General features: G+C 34.9%; 1 protein-coding gene across 3 annotated transcripts in view; it reads left to right on the top strand.

Moving 5' to 3' along the window:
- Positions 1-20,147, top strand: part of ATRNL1 (attractin like 1) — a 435,468-nt gene that overhangs the window by 115,627 nt on the left and 299,694 nt on the right. For all 3 annotated transcript variants that reach the window (XM_033066085.2, XM_033066084.2, XM_033066086.2), the window contains exons 19-20: positions 2,059-2,196; positions 18,815-18,908. In XM_033066085.2, the coding sequence (XP_032921976.1) occupies positions 2,059-2,196; positions 18,815-18,908 (232 nt within the window). The remainder of the gene's footprint in view (positions 1-2,058; positions 2,197-18,814; positions 18,909-20,147) is intronic.

Genomic DNA, 20,147 nt, shown 5'->3' with positions numbered 1-20,147 from the left:
AGTGGTGTACATTTAAAGGACTTAAGGAAGAATTTCTACAAATTTAACTCCTAATTCTTACTTAATGGTCATTGCTGTGTCTCATTATTTTAATGACTATTTTAATTATTTAATACTGATGTCTCCGGTTCAATTGCACTGAACCAGCTTTGAAATTTATTGAACTTGCCCTTCTGACATTTTTCAATGAGATGCATGTTTTTAGGGAAATCAGCAATTATATAATGTAATTTTCTATGGTATGTCATGTCAATTTTGGATTGCATTACTTCTTATTGTATATATGTTTTTTTTGAATTTGTTTTAAAATATCTTCCATTTACTTTGACTCAACAGAATGCAAGAATTCAGAGCTGTCATACATGACCAGATAATATTATGACTTGCAGAAAACAAAAATTTACAATTAAGGTTGCTTTCATCACCCTATATAACACAAAAATTAAGATAAAAAACTAGGCATTAGCAGGAATAGAAAATTTATAAATCCATGAGTCATTAGTTAGATAATATTAATATAAAGCATTTTTCCTACACTATGATGTAGTCTTAATTAGGCAATCTTGCTTTGATAGGACACTTCTTTAATGTACTCTCTGTTTTTACTTTTGACTTATTGGGCTGTATTTTTTTTTTTTTTTTTTACATTTGCTTTAAGTAATTTTATGTGTAAAACATATATACAAACCCCAAAATGGAACTGCAACTCATGATACTTTTGTGTAGATTTTCTTGAGAATGGAAACAAACTGCTAAAGGGGGAGACACCACAAAGATATCTAACAATCAAGTATTCTTGGGAAGAGTAAGACTTACTTGTGATTTCTAGAGATTTAGTCAAGATAGTGAGAAAACCTAATGGTACAGAACTGTTTAATACTTGTTTGGAAGATTCTCTAGGCATAGTTACAGAAGAAAGAAGAGATTGTCAACTTGGGAGGTTTTAATGGTTTATGAGCCAAGTCTGACAATGGCTATAAATATATTAAGTTACTAAATTATAAAACAGTTCTAAAAACTTTTAAATCATGCAGTGAGAATCCCCTTTTTCCCCCCTAGACAAGACACCAATCACTGTGACATTTAAATTAAAAATCCAAATTTTTAAAAAAATGGAATCTTACTGTGATAGCTGTCCTCTTCCAAATCTTCCACCCCTTTGGCACTGAGGAATTGACAGGTCTGACATGGTTTGACATTTGACAAGCTGATATAATTGACAGATTACTAATCTGCTGGGCTCCATGAGCTCTGAAACTCCACTCTATAGAGAGGTCATCCTTCAAAACCTGGCAGCAGGATCAATGATTCTGGCAGGATTCACATTGTGATTTTGCTGCAGGAGTGATCAGTGCTTTCTGAGTTTCCCCAAAATGTGAAGCTCTGAAGTGGAACTCTGCTGTAAGATCAGTGGTTTATAGTGGTGCTATTTGACAAAAAGCAGTTTTATGCTTTCAAAGTCAGGAATCCAGATTTTTTCACTTCCACCAACCTCGAGGAGTAGGGAGTGGAGCTGTTTGATGTGGTCCTGATGTCCTTAAAATTGCTTTGTATCCCAAAGCTAATGAGGGTCAGGACAATTAAAAATAATATTTAGTTAATTTATTTCAGAATTTCTCTCTCCCCTAGATGTGTTTAGCTGGATGTGTGAGTTCATGTTCTCCATCACAGTAGGCTTTCAGATGCTTCACATTTGCTGTATTGGGGTTTTCATGGAGTCTCAGTCAGTGGCTTACTACCTCTTCAAAGATTTCTGAAATGCCTGGACAGCATTTTGAAGATGTAAGGACTAATTCAATCACTCCAATGGCAAAAAAACCCTTTCTCAGAAGCCCCCTCTTAAAACTCACAAGTCACAACTCAGTTTTTATGTGAATTCATGTTGTATTGCAATGCTGTTTTGAAGAGATTCTGTGTCAAAGTACAAATATATTTATGCTGATTATTTGTCAGGACTAAACTCAGAATCACATTTTACTAAAATTTCATAACCACATAGAGATTATTTTGTTCCAAAGAACAATTTAGTAATGAAGCTTTTAAAACATTGTATTCCAGCTTGCCAGTGTAATGGCCACAGCACCTGCGTCAACAGCAATGTCTGTGATCAGTGTAAAAACCTAACAACAGGAAAACAGTGTGAGACCTGCATGCCAGGGTATTATGGGGATCCCACAAATGGAGGACAGTGTACAGGTAAGTTCTTCTACTGGAAGGAAAAAGAAAAATATCAAAATGACATTTTATGTAATTTGAGTTTAATGTTTTTAATGTAACGTGAAATTAGCTTTTCTTTAAAGGTTAAAAGTTTGTTTTATAGTATAGATGAGCTGATCAGCTAAACTAATGATTCAAAATCAGATTAATATATTTAAAAAGAAACTCATTCAAAGTCATCATTTTGCAATTGTTGCTCTCTCAGGAGGAAGAAACTCCCTTGTTAGAGCAACACCCCCAAATTATTTCAGACAGACATCATTAAATTCCATGTAAACAGTCCTTTTAGAGGCAGTGAGAAGGTACTTTATTTATAAAGTTCAGTATCTGCCATAATGTCTGATAACATTAATTTGTACAAATATGTGATGCTAGTGGAGAAATTATGCATTTAGCAGATCAATAGATTACTTTTGTATAGTACTTTTGTCTTACTCATGTGTAGTTGAAACAAAAAGGCCTGGTATGCTGAGGATGGCAAGGCACCCATACCAATTTAAAATTTGGTGTTTAAACTGCTGCACTGGAGGATTCTCCTTGTGGAGAAAGACGATGAAGTCCAATACTCCAGCTGGTTTCTGTAAATTGCAGTAGGGCTGCTTTTTCACTTGTGTGGGTGGTTTCAAAGTCAACAGGAACTCCTTCCCTTAAAATTAATACTGGAAGGAGGAACATATTCAATATGAAAACTCAGTGAAGTTGGCTTTGAATCTAGGAAGGTGCTGTAAAGTTTTGTCCCATGACTTTTTCTTCTCCATTACTGATGTTTCTTTAACCAGACCTTTGCTTCTCACAGAATATTTCTTTATTTAAAGAGTTTGTTGATTCCTCAGCTCTCTAATGTGCAGTAGGTAATGCATAAAGATTCACATCTGGTAAACTCAAGCACGATATGTAAAAATTTTGTTCAAGGGGATAGAAAGATTAATGTCTACCCTTATTGACAATTGAACATTTTGCTGAGGCTTTATGATGCTTTAAATAATTCTTAATAGTTCAGTTTTTCTCCTGAAGTTGACAAAATGTTCTTTTGCTGTCTGTATCACCTTTATGGCAAAATGATGTATTCATGCAGCTTTTATTCTTCAGGGATACATTAGCTATCAACCAAATAAGCATTCCATCACCTTTAGTGAAATATGTGTGGTGCAATAACGGCTGAAATCAATTTATAAGACCCGTAAAATTATAAATTTTACAACTTGTTTTTTCAAACCCTGTCTGTAAGAATGCATATTTTTATTGGTAGACGTGATTTTAACAGGAGCTATTTTGACTAGAGAATGCTTTAAAAAATAAAAATTATAATTATTTCAATGCTTTATCTGCTATGATATGTTGTATTTTTAGTATAGAGCCCATAATAAATATGTTTATATCCTTAGGATATTTTGAAGAATGTAGTCATTGTGAACTGGTAGATTTTATCCAACATCATGAGTACTGTGAAAGAGGTGCCCAAACTGTGGGCCAGGGAATTCTGCAGGAAAAAATACCAGTGATCCATAGATAAATCAAATCAATGTTACTGAGATTTAAGAGGATTTTGGAACCACAGCTGGCATCAGGCACAGTGCAAACATAAAGAAAAAAATAATGATTCTGTTTCTTTTCTCCTTCATTCTGCTAATGCTATTGGTAATGAAGATGAAATTAAAGATGGCTGGAAATTAAAACCATAATAAAAATAGAAACACACAGAGAAAAATATGAGTAGAAGAAAGAACAGCCCAGTTAGAAGCTGAGTTTAAGTGTGACGGAAATAAAGAGAAAATAAATAGGAAATGACATGAAAAAGCCAATCAAAGGACAAAAGAATCACAAGGAGCTCAAAAGTTCCCAAACCAGTCATCTTTATAGTTGCACATTGTGTCACTTTGCTGCTGCCAGCTGGGTTTCTGGCTGGACACCACCAACTCTCCTTTTCCACCAAGACACAGCCTTTGGTGCCACGGCTGCCTGAGCACTTACTGTGTTTTTCCTTTGCAGCTCCTGAGTAATAACTTTGAGGATGCAGGTTGAAAACTTTTTAAAGGCATGACAAGATGATGACTGTAACTCTGAAAGTACATCTGTAATACTGTAATATTCTTCATGGATCAAGTTGCTATAGTTACAAGGGCCTAGCTTGTTTTGAATTGGAGAGTCAAAGCTGGGGCTGTAGTTGATCTCTGCAGTGGAGAGGTGGAGCCGTGTGCTCTGGGACAACACCTGCAGGTCATTTCCCTAGCATACTCATGACATAAAATAACTTTTTCCCAGTGTCCTGATGAAAGTATTTATAGCTTCAGTACACATATTGTGTTTTCTGCTGCCATGATAGATGTACTTAAAGGTAAAATAGTTTTATGTTTTAGTTTGACTGTTGTTAATACCAACTAAAATGATTTGCAAGAAAACCTTCCTTTTTCATATAAGTTGCATCAGCCCTTGTTCCTTCGATCCCTGATCTTGAAAGGAAGGAGGAGAAGGTGCATAGAAAGCATTGGAGTTCTTGGAAAACTTTTATCTTTTTTCCTTAACTATGCCAATAGTTTCCTAAATCCTTTCTGTTTATACTCCAAGGAGATAATTCAGAGAGCTCTAAAAGAAGTGACTGTCCACCTCTGAGTGATCAATTCTGTCCTGACCTTTGTCCAGGGATGGTAAATTCTGTTAAAATAGAATTATTTTTTTCCACTCTGGTACTAATGGTGGCTTTACAACTGTCATCAGATAACTGATGCATTTATAGTGGTATTGCATAGTGTTATGCTATCAAATTACTATGGAATGAGTAACAGTTGTTATAGAAAAAAGATGTAATTCAGATTTCAAAAGGTTTTGAATAGTTGTGATTAAAGAATGGGTAAAAAAATTTGACTTTTCTGGATTTTCACTCACTATAATTGCTGACATTTCAATAGCTTTGAAACACATCCAAGGACTTGCTTTGCATCCTGATATGATGCAGGCTTACAAAATGTGACAAACCTTGCAGAAGGACAAAGAAAAGATGGAGGCATAATAACAGGCTTCAAATGCATAAAGGGAAGCTGGAAAGAGAAGGAGATGATAAAGTGCCTTCCCCCACACCCCCATTTTGGTTGAGGAGGAAGTAATGGGATTAGGTTGCAACAGGAAAGATTAAGGCGGAATACAAGGAAAAATTTCTGCTTCTTAAACTGTGAAAGATTACCTAAATATGCTATGAAATCTGCATTATCACTTACACTATCCTTTTTACATTTTCAAATGTCTCAAGCTTTGGAAACGGGCAGGGAACTAGCTGATTCCACACATTTTTCTCCAGTCCTAATATTCTGTAGTGTGATGGAGTCTGAGATCTAGAAAGCAGGGAGGTATAGAGTAAGGATAAAGTATTCTAATTATATAAGAAAATGGGCTGTGTATAGCTATATGGCTATGGATATTTACTGTATTTTGGGTCTTTAATGTTATTAAGATGTTACTAAGTTATATAATATTTATACTTGTATCTGTAGCATTTTAGTTACTCTGGGATTAAAAAGCTTTCCATCCTATGCAGGTTTCCCCTGTAAATGAGACTGTCAGAAATGTGGTATTTTGGTTGCTGATGGGCAATAGTTTGGCAATGGTCATATTTTTAGGAAATAATTACTTTTTTTTTGTTTTCTTGAAATAACTATACCTAATACCAATTACTCATTTAAATTCTGTCAGTTGAAGTCTCTTTTCAGTACAAAGAAAAAGAGTTTGTATTCTTGGTGTAAAAATGGGCTTTATATTCAGTTGTCCTAAGATCTGGCTTGCAGTAAAGATATATGTGCTCCTTCAGTTCTTTCTGACATTTCATTGTACAAATATATAGTTTGAATTATTTTATATTTGATTCATTGCTGCATTCTGTACAAAAATCAGTAATAAATTGCAGGGGTCTTTTATGATAAGGGAAGTTCTGTGACTGTAATATATTAGTTATCTGTTCTTATACTAATTAAAATAGGTAGCCATAATAGAAAATGAAGCTAATTTCTGACCCTAAATTATGATGTATTTTAAGTTGTACAAAAAGATTAGCACTCATTCTTGGAAATAAATGGTAATAAGTCCAGACCCTGTCCACATGCTTAAGATTTGTCATCTAAACCCCCTGTCCAGCAAAGAAAGTATGAAGAGAGAGTACCACCCAAGGTACCAGGTAAAGTTACAACACAGATTCTCAGAGTTATCTCAATGTGCAAGAAAATAAGAGGGAAGGCAGAGGTGAATTCTGAGCATGAGGGAATAGGGTGCTCTGGGAAGAGACAGGTTTGGGTTTCCTGGCCAAGCAAATCCATGGGCAGTCCTTGGAGTGCTAATTCAGTGCTGTCAGCCTGTGCCAGAAAAATTTAAGTAACCAAACCCTGTCTTGAACAGAATAAGGCACATTCTGTATTGTGATAAAGATTAGATGAGAGAATACAGCGCAGCCTTGTCTGTTCCTGGGACACCTTTCAGTGTGAGGTGTTGAAGAGCTCCAAAGCAGATATTCCAAATCACTTTGATTATTTTTTTTCCAAAATTTTGCTCAAGTCTCATTTGAGGGATGATTTTGAAGGCATAAATATTGAAATTCAGTAATAGAAAATTAATAATTAAATATTATTGGATTTTGGAAATAAAGCAGCTTTGGCTGTAGGTGTGGACAGGTCCTGGCTTGATGTCTCAGTGGTTTCTCTTGATGTTTTTTTTTCTTTAGGATCTTCCTCAGTTATGTGCTGCATGTCTGGGAAATATGCAGTTTTTTTAACAGAAATTCTAGAAAAATATGGAGTTGTATGTGTACTACAGACTAAAAACATAAAGTACCAAAAGAAAAGACAATGGGAAATTGCTCGGAACAATTTTGTTTCATCATGTTTTTTAATATTATTTTCAAATTTATTAATCATCAACTTAGTTGTCAGTGTTAAAAAAAAATTGCTCTAGCTGCTTATCACCTTGTCATTTTCTTTATGCATGGTATTTTAAAAAATTATCCTTACAATTTATGAGAAACCAAGAAAAAATTCTTTACAGTAACTAATGACAGATGCAATGAATGTATAATACATTTAATAATAATAAGATAACGTAAGCATTTTGCTTTATTGTCATTTTCTTTAATAACAGGATAACACTCCAAGCAGCATTCAGTTTTCCCAGAATTGTGCTGCCATTGCTGCTTTTGCAGTAGAAAGAGACTGTGAGTCCCAGCACAGCAGGAACATTGTATTAACTTGCACTGATTGTTCTCCAAGCAGCCCTAAAAGGCACCTGAGACACTGATGACCATCCTGTAAAAGCTTCCAACCACACAGGCTGGTGGAGTGATGTTTTTTTAGGCAAGTCTGCAGCATTTCTGTTGCCTTTATAGATAGTTCTTTTTTCTGTTATCACACACTGGACATTTGCAATACAAAATACAGCTTCTCCCACGTTTGGTTTGCAATCATTCTGTTCAGAAAGGTGAAGCTAATCTTTTACTGGAAACATCTGATTTTTTAACGACATCTTCAAACCATTATCAAAAGTCAGCATGTTTTTAGCAAATATACACCATGTGCATCACCTGCATGTGTACACGTATGTGCATACATCTACACATGCTGCTGCTTGAATGCATTACACATAAACTTTGACATCTAGACATGAGCCACCCAACTGGCATGTAACTACAGGAAGTGCCTCAAGACATTAAAAAAGTACATCAGACAGGTATCAATAAAAGACTTAAATTGTCAAGAGTTACTCTAAAGTACCTTAGGTGAAGGACTTTTGTGAAATTGAACCCAGCAGTAGACTAGTTGTAGAGATACATGTTTGTGATTATTTGTGTTGGTTAAAGGAATAAAAACTAAAAATTATTGGTAATGTGTTGACACCAAAGTATTATCTTCAAAGGATGATCTTCCATGGTGTTCAAATCTTGTTGTTCAGGAAATGTGATTATTCTGCTGAGTTACTGACAGCTGAGATGTGGGGTTTTGCGAGAAGAGGCCAAGGGTGCCACAAGTCATTACTTCAAGTGTCTGTGAAAAAGAGACATGAGAAAGATGTTAAACTCATCCTGGCAGCAGATTGACAACGGTCTCCTTGGGTTTTAGGTTCTATTTAACTTTTAAAGGTGCCCAATGGGTGACTTTACAAGTTGTTTTCTCTGGCACTATTTCTGTCATTTTTACGTATTCAACAGTGGCAACCTTCATAATGTGTTTTCATCGTGACCCTTTGTGGAGGAGCTGATTGTGATTCCCTTCCTTTCCTCTCCAAAAGAAATACTGTTAGAAGCTGCCAAGAGCATCCTCAAGAACAGACAGAGCTCTGTTGCTGTAAAGCACAAAGAGCAATCAGTGTGTTGGATAGTTAAAAAAAGAATCCAGTTTGATTACCTAAAAGTAATTGTGGGGTTCCTTAGATGGGCTGCCTACACCAAAACCCACTCTAAAGCACATACTTTTAAGTAATATGCATTCTGATTTTTTAGCAAAAAACCCATCAATTTAAATTATTTTGTCTAATGAAAAATTGGGGAAATGTGCTAAAGAAAACCAATTGGAAATGGATCCCAGGAAAATTGGCCCATAGAGCCCAGGACAATGTAAACAGGATACCTTTGTTTGCTCCCCAGTAATATTGTTAGAATACAGTTACACATATATATATGAATATGAACACAGCATTTGTATATGAAATTTTATGGACAGTGGATTACATAATTTCACACATTACAGAAAGCAACCTGTCTTTCATAAAGGAAAAAGTTGATAACATAACAAGGAAAACAATTTTTTATTCACTTCTCTTTTTTAAACTCAGGTTGAGTGTCGAGTTGATAGAAAGGTACCTGCTAATTTACATTTAGAGTTATTTTTCAAGGTTTCAAAAAGTTATTTAAGCAATGAGTGAACAGAAAGCAGCAGTTTTAATTTTTCCCTGTAACACTATCACTATATAGCTTTAAAATTACCTTTAGTTTGGGTTTGCATAGGGCAGGTAGAGAAGCATTAAATATAAAGCATCTGAATCTAAAGTTTTATGGCTTTATTTGAAAAAAATAAATCTAAGAATGGAATTAATTGTTTCCTCAAGAATAATTTTATTTAGGAAATATCAAATAGGCTGCCATTGTACTATGAGTTTTGGTCTTAAAACACCTGGAGACTAACAGCTTTAGGAACTGATGTAGGATGCTATTTCAACAGGCAAAGTCAGGTAAGTGCTGTTGGCCTGAGAAATAGGTTTTGGAGTCCAAAAAGGAGAGAGCAAATCTTACATTTAAAACTTCATCAAGATACAGCTGTAAACTTGGACTTCTTTTCTTCTACAGCACAGAGTTCTGTTTGAAAAAGGTTTCTTGTCCAAAATCTTATATTCTAGGGCTTTGAGTTCTGTTTAAGGTAGGGCTGCGAATGGGGGCAAAGAGCTTTTAACTGAGAACTGCTGGAAAAACTGGAAATGTAGGAAGCATAAATATCCTCAATTAGCAGTATAAACATCAGAAAAATAATTTCCTTCTGCGTCTTCCTAAGTAGAACAAATGTTCAAATTGGAGTTTTGACTCTCCTTAGAGTATGAAATGGATACAGAGGTTTTATATAGTTTTTCTGCTTAGCATGTCTAGCATGTAGGGAATTGTCTTTGTGAACTTCACTGGTGAGAGATCACACATTGGCCATTCCATCATTAGCTGTCCAAAATTTACAGGAAATTTTGTATTAGGTAAAATGTTGTGCTCTGGAAGCTCTCTTTTCTCTTTTCTAAGTATGAAATTGAAAAAATCTAAACCATCTTTTAGTCAGACACTTCAAGGTTAGTCACAGAAAAAAAGTATTTTCAGTGGATTGGGTGCTTATGACATAAGACCACAGGAACCTATGTGAATAAAGACATTTTATATAAAAATAGGTAAATGTTGGAAATCAGTGGAAGAAAGAGTATAGTGTGCTCTGTACAGTGTTTAGGTACTAGAATATGGAACTAAATTTAAAAAACCTGTTTGCTTGTACCTTGGTTTATAAGAAACAGTGAGTCACAAGTTCACAGCAAAACTCTGTGATAAGAAGCTGTAATTTAGGACTATTCAGACATAGAAAATCTCATATGCTAAATTCCAGCAGATAACATGATTTTTTTATACTGTACAAACAAAATATCTGAAGATTTTGGCAAATGAGGTGACAAAAGAAATCCCATTTTGCGGTAGTAGAGGTGTTTTGTTTTGTTTTCCTTAATTTTTTTTTTTACCGTTCAGTATTGAATAGAGGACACCAATTCCTCGGATTTTGCAAATACAATACCTTATCATAGAATAAAAGCACTAACTATTAACTAAAATGCTGGAATTTGGTTTTAGTAGAAGGAAAAGGGCTTCTTGGTTCAAATGAAACACAAAAGGGACTCTAGCACAATAAGCAATTCAAGAAAAGCCTCATGTTGCTTTTTGCAGAGATTGTTAGAGTAGTCAGAATAAGCACTCTTTTAAGAAGACCTTTTTCCCCAAAAGTGATTTTAAAATTTATTTTCCTTCCTTTATACCGTTTGTTGAATAGTGTCCAAGATAGTTTGACCACGGAGTGAAGCCTGTGCTTGGGCTTATTTCTGAATTTGAATTAGGTTCACTTCAATCAGAATGTATTCAAAATTAGTCCTGTGCTACCAAACCAGAAATGGATTGCCACAGGAAAAACTTAGTTGAGAAACTTGGAAAAAGACATCTTTAAAAGTTACTGTTCCAGTTTTTTTGATTGCCAAGCAAAATGTGCTAAGCAAATTTCTCAATATGCTGTTAATTCTTGTGTACACATATAATTTTCTTTTTGATTTTTTTGGTAGATTAGAGCTGTATTATAAAGTATGATTTCTAGCACAATTAATTGTAAGTTCAAACAAAAAACTTCAAACTAAAATTAGGAAACTTTTTATAGATACATTTGTATTCCATAACCTACTTAGAATAATCTTAAGTGAAAGACCTGGAGTTTCCCTTCTAGGAAAGTATCATTGTCAAGTATCAATAGACATTTAGATGTTCATAATTTTATGAGAGAAAAAAAAGAAGAAACTGTTGAATGTAACATGATTAACCTCCAGAGAGAGATTATTTGTTGGCCATGGGATTTCATAAGGTTTTGTCAGGATGCCTGTTCAACATGTTAAATATTTTGATATTTTTTTTCCTTGACTGCATACAGAAGATCTTTATAAACTTCCTGTGAAGTAGTTTTAAGCTACTCTTTGATTCTCTGAAGTTGATTTTATTTCCTAAACCAGGATGTGTGAGCTCATTGCAGAATGGTCTGATTTTAGGAACAGTCAGCATGGCAAAGGACTGGTTCAAGCATTACCTTAGGATTGCTGTTGGAACAGTTGATTGTGGAGAACTACTGACCTTTTTTTCTTGCCTAAGAAAGTTTTCTTTCTATTCTGAACAATCGCAGTGTAATTGTGTAGTTAAATCACTAGTAACCAATTTTATCAGCTACAGTTTTATTCCTTGAGCCTGATGGCTACACAAGGCTGCTTTGCATAATTGTAACTTCTCCATCCAGCAAAGCTGATTCTGATTTACTCAAGTGGAGTGGAACAAGGCAGCTTTCTTAAAAAGAAAAATGAAAAAACCTTAATTTGAACTGTTTCTGAGGTCTACTATGCAACAAAAATATCTGAAATAGTAAAAAGAATAGGAACAACTTGTGCTATCTTAATCTGTGTAAGTAGCAGGCATTTGGTGCTTGTTCAGCACCTTATCCTGAGAACTTAGAATTCAGGCATCCTTTAATTGATCACCACTTATAGCTTTTACAGATATTGAAGAGATACAGCAGTTTGATTTATATTATATTCCTTTATCTCTGTGCTTATTTAATCTGCTTGCAATGATTAATGACAATTCTCTTGCTCTCACTGATGTTAGTGATCAAGTCCTTCTGCAAGCTCTTGTGGAACACAGTTTCTGACAATGATGAACCAGTTGCTCTGCATTCTTATTTCTGTGGTTTTTTCAGGTTTACATGCTATAAATTTATTTTATGTGGTAAGAAATACTTACAAAATGTATTTCTGATGTGTTGTCTGAGCTTTATATCAGTATGTTCACCTTCCCAATGAAATGTGTAAATCCATTGTTTTCCAAATGATGTTCCTAGAGGACGTAAGGCAGGGCATGATTTAGAAACTTTCATCTGTCTAGAAATGTACTGATTTTGTCAGCCTCTGATAAACAAACATATTTTACCCTGTATTGAAGGGGAGATGTCAAGAGCCCATGTAGATGCTGTGTCTGGCTCAGGAGGCACTGAGGGCAGGCAGCTGCAAGCTGAAGATGACATTTTATTAAATCACTCTTACTTGATCCTCAAATAAGCCTTTGACAAAGACGTTCTTGTCATCCCAAATGCAGTAGAAAAAGCAGGAATTTTGCTTGTTTCTGATTTCTGCATCTCCCCTTCTACATGTATTTTGGATTGAAATGGTCTCCCCTTTACCTAAGGGGGAACCTCCCTCCGGCTGGTGAGAATATAGATTTTGAGACATCCTGCAGTTCATTCCTCAACTGATCGAGTGAAGATCCTCAGAAAAACCTTGTAGCAGCATTTCAGTTTGATTGCAGTTGTTTCTGTCTTCATTTTCTGAGGACTAAATGAAATCCATTATAATGCCAGACCATGTCATTGTTTAAAGAAAAAAAAGCCTCCCTTTCAATGGAATACATTAAAAATCAGTTGTATTTTGTACCTCCAAATGTCTAACGCAGGGAAATGATTTTCTGACTTTAAATTTCATGGCATTTTTGCCTGATAAATTGTATAAGTAATTTCTTTTCTTTGGGCTTTCACTCGGAATGACCAAATGCACACAAATAGTTGCAATCACCCGTTGTTGACGTCAGATGTTTTTCACCTTAGATTGGAGTTTTTTCTTACCTTTAAGGCTGCTATGGATAACTTTTGAATGATTTTAAATAGTTTTGCATTTCATACTGCCTAATAATAGTCTCCTATTTTCCTTTTTTTTTTGGTTATAATAATAATTCTCTCTTTAGAGAGAATGGGGGGAAGAATAGTAGCCTTTTGATGAAAGGTTTTTTGGCCAAAATTTCCAAAATAGTAGAGAAGCTGCTGTCTTAAGAAAATTTAAAAAGACACAACAACAACAACAACAATAATAATAGGTACTAGGCCTTTTATTGCCTGAAAATGTCTTAAACACATCTCAGTAAGGACGTCAGATATAGAGTTCAGTTTTTTGTTGAACTCTTAAAATCTGCAGGTTAACCCAGTCTAAAATTTGAAGGCTATTTATTTTTTGGTAACTAGTATTAATAATGTGTTTGGAAATGAAATGAATAAGTGGAAGGAACAAAAAGGAAACTGATAAATTGATATATTAAACTTATCTCCAAATAAATTGTTTTTAGTTATTTCACTTGGAATTGTTCAGTTTTCTATGTTCAAAATTAGTGCAAAAGTTACAGTCCTTCAAACAGATTAACACAGAAAACATGAAATTGCTGCTACTGCATTTCATAAGCTCATGTAGCAGTGTTATGGTTCATCATGTTTTTTGGTAGAAAATGCATATTATTCCAACATCAAGCTATAAAAATTCTGTACAGTGGCTTGGTATTGGCATGAGAGATTCAGGCACAGCATCACTCTTGTTAATTGTTCAAGATTCGGCTCAGTTCCTAACAAGAAAAAAGATCCTGTCTTTCAGTGCAAGTCTCGTGTGTTGCATTTTCATTATCTACCTGTATAAAGCAAAATTATGGTTTTCTAAGCTGTCTTTATTATGTTAGTTGCTGATGATTAAAGACAGCTTTACTGTGATTGCTTGAGAGGTATTTATTACAAATAAACAAAAGAAATCAGTTCACTTTTCAGGATGAATGCTTTGAACAGAAGGATTAATGAAATTTAAACACTGCAGAGCTATTTTACTAGAGTGAAAATGGCTAAAGAACAAATACAAGCCTTTAATCGATGAAGGCTGTCTGTAAGTTCAACCAAACTAAATTTTGATTTCTGCCAATGGTAATCAGTCTGGTTTTTGTTTCTGGGTTTATTAGGATAAATATTCCACTTCTGGAATGTCTGTTGAGTCCGAAAGCTAAGGAGATGACCCCTGTGATTTCCAGATTGCTTCACTGTTGCTTTTCAGGAAAAAATAATTGCCTTACAAGTGATCACATGATCTCAGTAGCATTAGTTCAAGGTTGGGTGAAATTGTCTGTGTTTTACTATGACTTTAAGTTTCATATTTGAGTGACAGAAATCCAAAATATATATCTTCTCTGTTTAGCTTTTCTCTCTGTATCACAGCCCTTAGCACTGTGGTAGTATACCTGTGTTTTCTGTGCTACTAGGCTACTATAAAAATAAATTAATTGAAACCAAAGAAGGATAAATCATGAGGTAAACCAAGAAAGAGAAAAATAAAATTAGTTATATATGCGTTAGTTATTCTATTAAGACTGATTTGTTTTGGAGGATAATCAGATCACAGTAGAATGACAGTTCCATTTCTGCATGTACAGCAGTGTGTTCTAATAGCATCTTGGTCATTGGTCCTTGCTTCACAGAAGTTATTAAGCTGAATTTTAATGCTGCTAAATTAATGATATTTCAGAAGTGGTTTTGGGCACATATTTTTGCTTTTACATTGCCTGTCTCAAAGGCTGAATGGATGTATTTCCTATAGAAGCAATTGTTGAATGCAAAAAGGGTATCAGGGGCTTCTAGCTAAATACATATTTCTGGAGAATTAAATGATTAGACAGTTTTGCAGTATTACTAATGTAGAAAATAGTCTCTGTAGCGCAGTTGTCATATGAGTAGACTAATGGATTACATAGGTGAACATTTACAGGGAAACAGCAGTAAAATGTTGGATCTAATAGAAGTTTATACGTGCTATTTTTTACTTAGTCTAGTCTAAGAGAAACACAGTATCTCCTTTTCTTTTGATTTAGCTTACGCCTTGAATTTTAGCAAAATTAACGAAGTAGCACACTTCAATATTTAATGGCCTTGTCATAGCTTTCCTTTTAAAAGGTATCAGCAAGGTGTCTTATAGTAATTATCCATGTGCAGCTATGGTTTAGCAGCCTTTCATGTAAGCAAACATATTTACTTAAATCACCATCTGTAGTGAGCTCCATTTGAGAGAAAAAATGCTCTTGCAGCTGTATGTTGGAGATGGGGGGCTAAGGAATAAGTGTTTTTAAATTCAATTGTTTAAAATGCACACTGCATGGAAATAGTGATGGGTATTCTTTTGTTGTCAGCATCAGCAAGAACATTCATATGCTGAGCAGGCAACTTGGAATCAATCATACTGTGGATTTATTATTTAATAAATTCTATAGGCTTGTGATTTTGCAGCATGGATTTGCTCTACTGGATTATATTGTTTTCATATAATCTTTCTGTTCCACTTAGAATCTGCATTTTGTACAAAAGTATTTTGAGCAGCTATTTCCCTAAAAATAGAATATATATTGCAAGGGTGAGTTTTTTCTTGTTGTTTTTAAAGCTCTAATGTGATCAATCCACTTAATATGTAAAAAATAACAAAACATAAGTTTAAATTCTGTCTTTTAAAGAGGTTATTATTGTGAGCCATAGATTATTTATTTTAAATATTTAATTATTGGTAAAAAGCAAGGTAATTAAGTATTTTAAATAACTGTTTAAACAAAAGCAGGGGTGCATGGTATAAACCCAGGCTGGAGATGAATGCACAGAAGTTGGGCTGAGCTCACTGTTTCTGTCCAAATGCAGCGCAGAGTACACACAATCATGGAACCATTTAGTTTGGGAAAAGCCTCTAAGCTCACCCAGTCCAAGGATTACCCCAGCACTGCCAAGCCCATCACTAACCCCCATCCCCAGGTGACACATCCACACATCCTTTAAATCCCTCCAGGAACAGTGAATTCACCACTTCCCTGGGCAGCCTGTTCCAGTTCTTGACAGCCCTTTCAGTGAACAAACTGAAGTGCTGGCCTCAAAAAGTATGGAAAATAGAAATTGAATCTCTTTACCTAATTTCTGCCAGCTGACAATGATTGGTACAAAATACAATTTTAAAACTGATTCCAAGACTTGGTCTATTTCTAGTAGCATTTGGCTGGGAAAAATCCTACCTTAGCTGCAGTTTTAGCTGTGGACTGCATTATTATCCCAAGATAAACCATTCACTGAGAGCAATTAAGCAGAGAGAAACAAATAGATAATACTGAAGAAAATATGTATAGAGGAGTACAGAAATATTGGAGTAATGGAAGAATGTCAGTCTTCTTCCAAATGTCCTACAATAGTGTTCTGCTTCTGCTATTGCATTTCTTTGATCACATACACTCACATTTGCTTCAGTAACAGCAGTGATGGCTTGAATGAATTTTTTTGGGGTTACATCCCACATAGAGATCCACAATTTGGAATCCATTTTTCCTCACACACTTGCAAGCCCAAGATAATTAACTACATGTAAAAAGCATATTAAAATACGCTTTCATTGCTGTGAAACAGATTTTTTCTAGATGAGATTTAAAAAGTGTAAATGCAAAGGTGTTGTCCTTTTCTGTGGTGTTGTCCAGGAACAGTGAGATTAATAGGAACTTGCTGAATAAGAGTAATAGATGTTCATTGAAGTGCTGCTACTAGATAATCACTTATATTTTCCCCTTTCACGTTTGTGATCTACTTCCTATTAAGTGAGCAATAATTGTGGGAGCAATCAATTAAGTTTAGTTGTCAATAGCTTTTATATTTGTCAAAACACTGACAGCTTTTGGAATGTGCTTCAGAAGTCACCCTTTTAGCTTCTTTATAACTTTTGTCCTGTCCTGTAATGGAACATCGCTGTTACAAGCACTTAATTATAAGCAGAATAAACTGTTAAGAATATATTTGTCTATTTTTCAGTGAAAGCATTGCAAAGGTTTACACAATTAAAATCAACTTCTGTGAAGAGGCTTTTCCAGCTTGAAGTGCCTAAATAATAATTCCATAAATATAGAGTGAAAAACATAAATGGATTTGGGAAAAACATAATTGATAATGTAGTGGCAGCACTTCAATGAACATTTATTGTAGAGTGTCAAGAGGATAGCAGGATTACAAAAAGTAGCATTTTGTGGTGACTGTAGGTATTTTTCAGAAGTGTGTTAGGAAACAGAGAAAAACATCACACATCACTATGTGCTGCACAGAAATTTCTGGTCTTGCAGACAGATTGAATGTCTGGCATCTCCTTAGTAAGAATTCTTCCTTAAGTTCAGCTGGTTATTTAATGAGCTCTGAAGGCTGAACAAGCCATTGAAGTCCTGAAATAGTCACATTATTTCAATAGTATCTTACATTTAATTAGGTTTTTGCATTGTCTAGTGCCTTTTTGTCTGTTTGTCTTAGGCTGTGGCAGAGAGGTGAGAGTGTGCATGGGATGGGACGCTGTCAAAGAAGGATTTATTGTGTGTTATTCCTTATCAGTATAAGGGAAGTTTAAAACTCAGTCTGTGATAGGAATTCAATATGAGATTATAAAGTGGAGAATAAACTTTTATCTTATACAGGTCACCACTTGGTACCATATCTGTTCCCAAGCAGGACCTCATATATGAAATCCTTTATCTTAGTCATAATTATACTTCAGTCAAAGCGTAATATGAGCATCATGGTAGGTTCAGAGTTATTCTGGATTAAAGAAAGGCTTTGAGTGTGGTGTAAATATTAGCAGGGAGTTATTCCACTGATGTGGAAATATATTGGCACATTTACCAAGGAGGGATTAGTAAATTTTGTATACTTGGTTAGGAATAAAAAATGGCTGCATACACAAGATAATAATTAAAAAAAATGGAAAGGAAAGGGAGGAAGAGAGCTCAAGAACTGGGAATAGGAAGATGGTTTTGAGGTGAGACTCTATCAGGCAGCAAGAGAGAGGCAGTGAGCAGACCACTGTGGAGAGAATTACTTTGGCCTTAAAGTGGAGTGGAATGATGATAACATTCCTGTGATTCTCCTTCTGTTCAGATTTCAGGAGCTTTTAAAGTTGCCTGTTTCCTGCTTCTGGAATATGCTTCTTGTGGACTATACCTGTAGTGCTTACTCCACCTCTGTTCAAATGGTTTCAGAGATTTCTTTTTGTTTCTTTTCATCAAAAGCAAGAATTCCAGTTATATTAGATCTTTTATCAAACATTTGCAATAATACTTCAATTAGACATTTCAAACTAAATTGATTTTTGTCATTGCTTTTGTCATTGGTCAGGATTGCACCCTGTATAGCAAAGATGAATTCTGAATAATTTTCTGTATTGCACATTGAAATGGCAGGTTTTAATGGCTTTTCTCAAACTGCTGTTGCTCAAGGTGTGGAGGAGAGCCTCTAATGTCCCATGAATAATTTTTAACTCTGCAGAAGATAAAGTAAGTTACATGTTAGTCAATTTTTCTGAAAAAATATTATAATTGAAGTAGTAATAGATATATATTTCAATACAGCTAGTAGGAAATGTGTTTGGGATGAAGTATTAAAACCAATGAATATTCATTTAATTATCAAGTAAAGTCTGAGTGAGGAAATGTCACTTTTCCTTTTTTGTTTTACAGCTTGCACATGCAGTGGACATGCAAATATCTGTCACATGCAAACAGGAAAATGTTTCTGCACAACGAAAGGAATCAAAGGAGACCAGTGTCAACTGTGAGTACAGCTAAATGTAGCCTAAAGTTACTGCAATCCTTGATTAGTGCATAATCACTTTTTTTCCCATTTCACATCCTTGTTTTGGTACTGGGTTTTGTGATTGACCTGCTAATGTTGTAGTGGTGAATGTAGTGTTCCCTACATTTCTCTGGAAATTTCACTATTACTTAGACTTTTTTTAAAGAATTACATCACAAATATTAGTAATGTTTTGAAGACACTAAAGACTTTTTAAAAATCCATTTTGTTTCCAAGAACAAACTGGAGCATTACCTCTATTTGTCTTCCTTTCTCTTATGTTTTTAAATTATTAGTGTAAGGAAGAAATACACATGCCTTGGTAATTACATTAATTCCATTTGTCAGTTATCTTGATGGGAATCTACAGTGATTCAATTTTTAGGGTTTTGGAACCTTACTAAGGTGTTTTAGACATCTTCCCACATCATAAAATCGAGACCATAGGAATGTGTAGACCTGTCATGGAAAGTACTCTTTTTTTTGAACTGGAATAGTTTCTTGTGTTTAGAGGAGGACTTTGCACCTTCATAACAAATGGAATACTAAAAACAACCAAGTACTGAAGGGGAGTGACTTACCAAGTAGGAGAAATGACTCATTGAAGTAAATTGTGATTAGCCTTATATTTAAGGATGTTTCTTTCAGTCTGTTCTATCAGGTACACTGTGTTATTTAATAGGAACCTTATTCGTTTTGCAGGTATAATTATTTTAATAGTATCTGGCAACAAACTTACCTTAGCAGTGTTGTTTGAATCCAGCTGACTCCTCCCCAGCAGGAGGGGTGCCAGGTGCCTCTGCTCTGCCTGCCACAGGAAATCCACTTGCAGGGATTTGTGCATTTGTCTTTGACACACTCAATGAACTGGCTTGGATCCTACCCGTAGCACTTTGCTTGATAAGCTGTAAAGACACCAAAATTTCTGATGCAGGGGATCTGTGTATATCCGTGAGAAAGAGCTATGCTGGCAGCTCTTCTGTTCCCTTGCTGCCTCTGGGACTTGGTGTTCAGCTAATTGAAGACTCTCAGGATGAGATGGGAAATCAAGATTAGGACTAAGTGATGAAATTTTATCATTACAAAGCTGGAATGATAATATCTTTAAGCCCTGAATTAAGTCTTCATTGAGAAGTCTTTTTTTCCCTCTTTCTGTGCCCATTCAATTAATCAGTTCTGGGTGTTAATGAGTGATCTGATTACCAGCTACCAGCTATG

This window comes from Catharus ustulatus, chromosome 8 (assembly GCF_009819885.2).
Source record: "Catharus ustulatus isolate bCatUst1 chromosome 8, bCatUst1.pri.v2, whole genome shotgun sequence".
In the NCBI taxonomy this organism is placed as follows: domain Eukaryota; kingdom Metazoa; phylum Chordata; class Aves; order Passeriformes; family Turdidae; genus Catharus; species Catharus ustulatus.
This window is presented reverse-complemented; position numbering and strand designations above follow the sequence as displayed.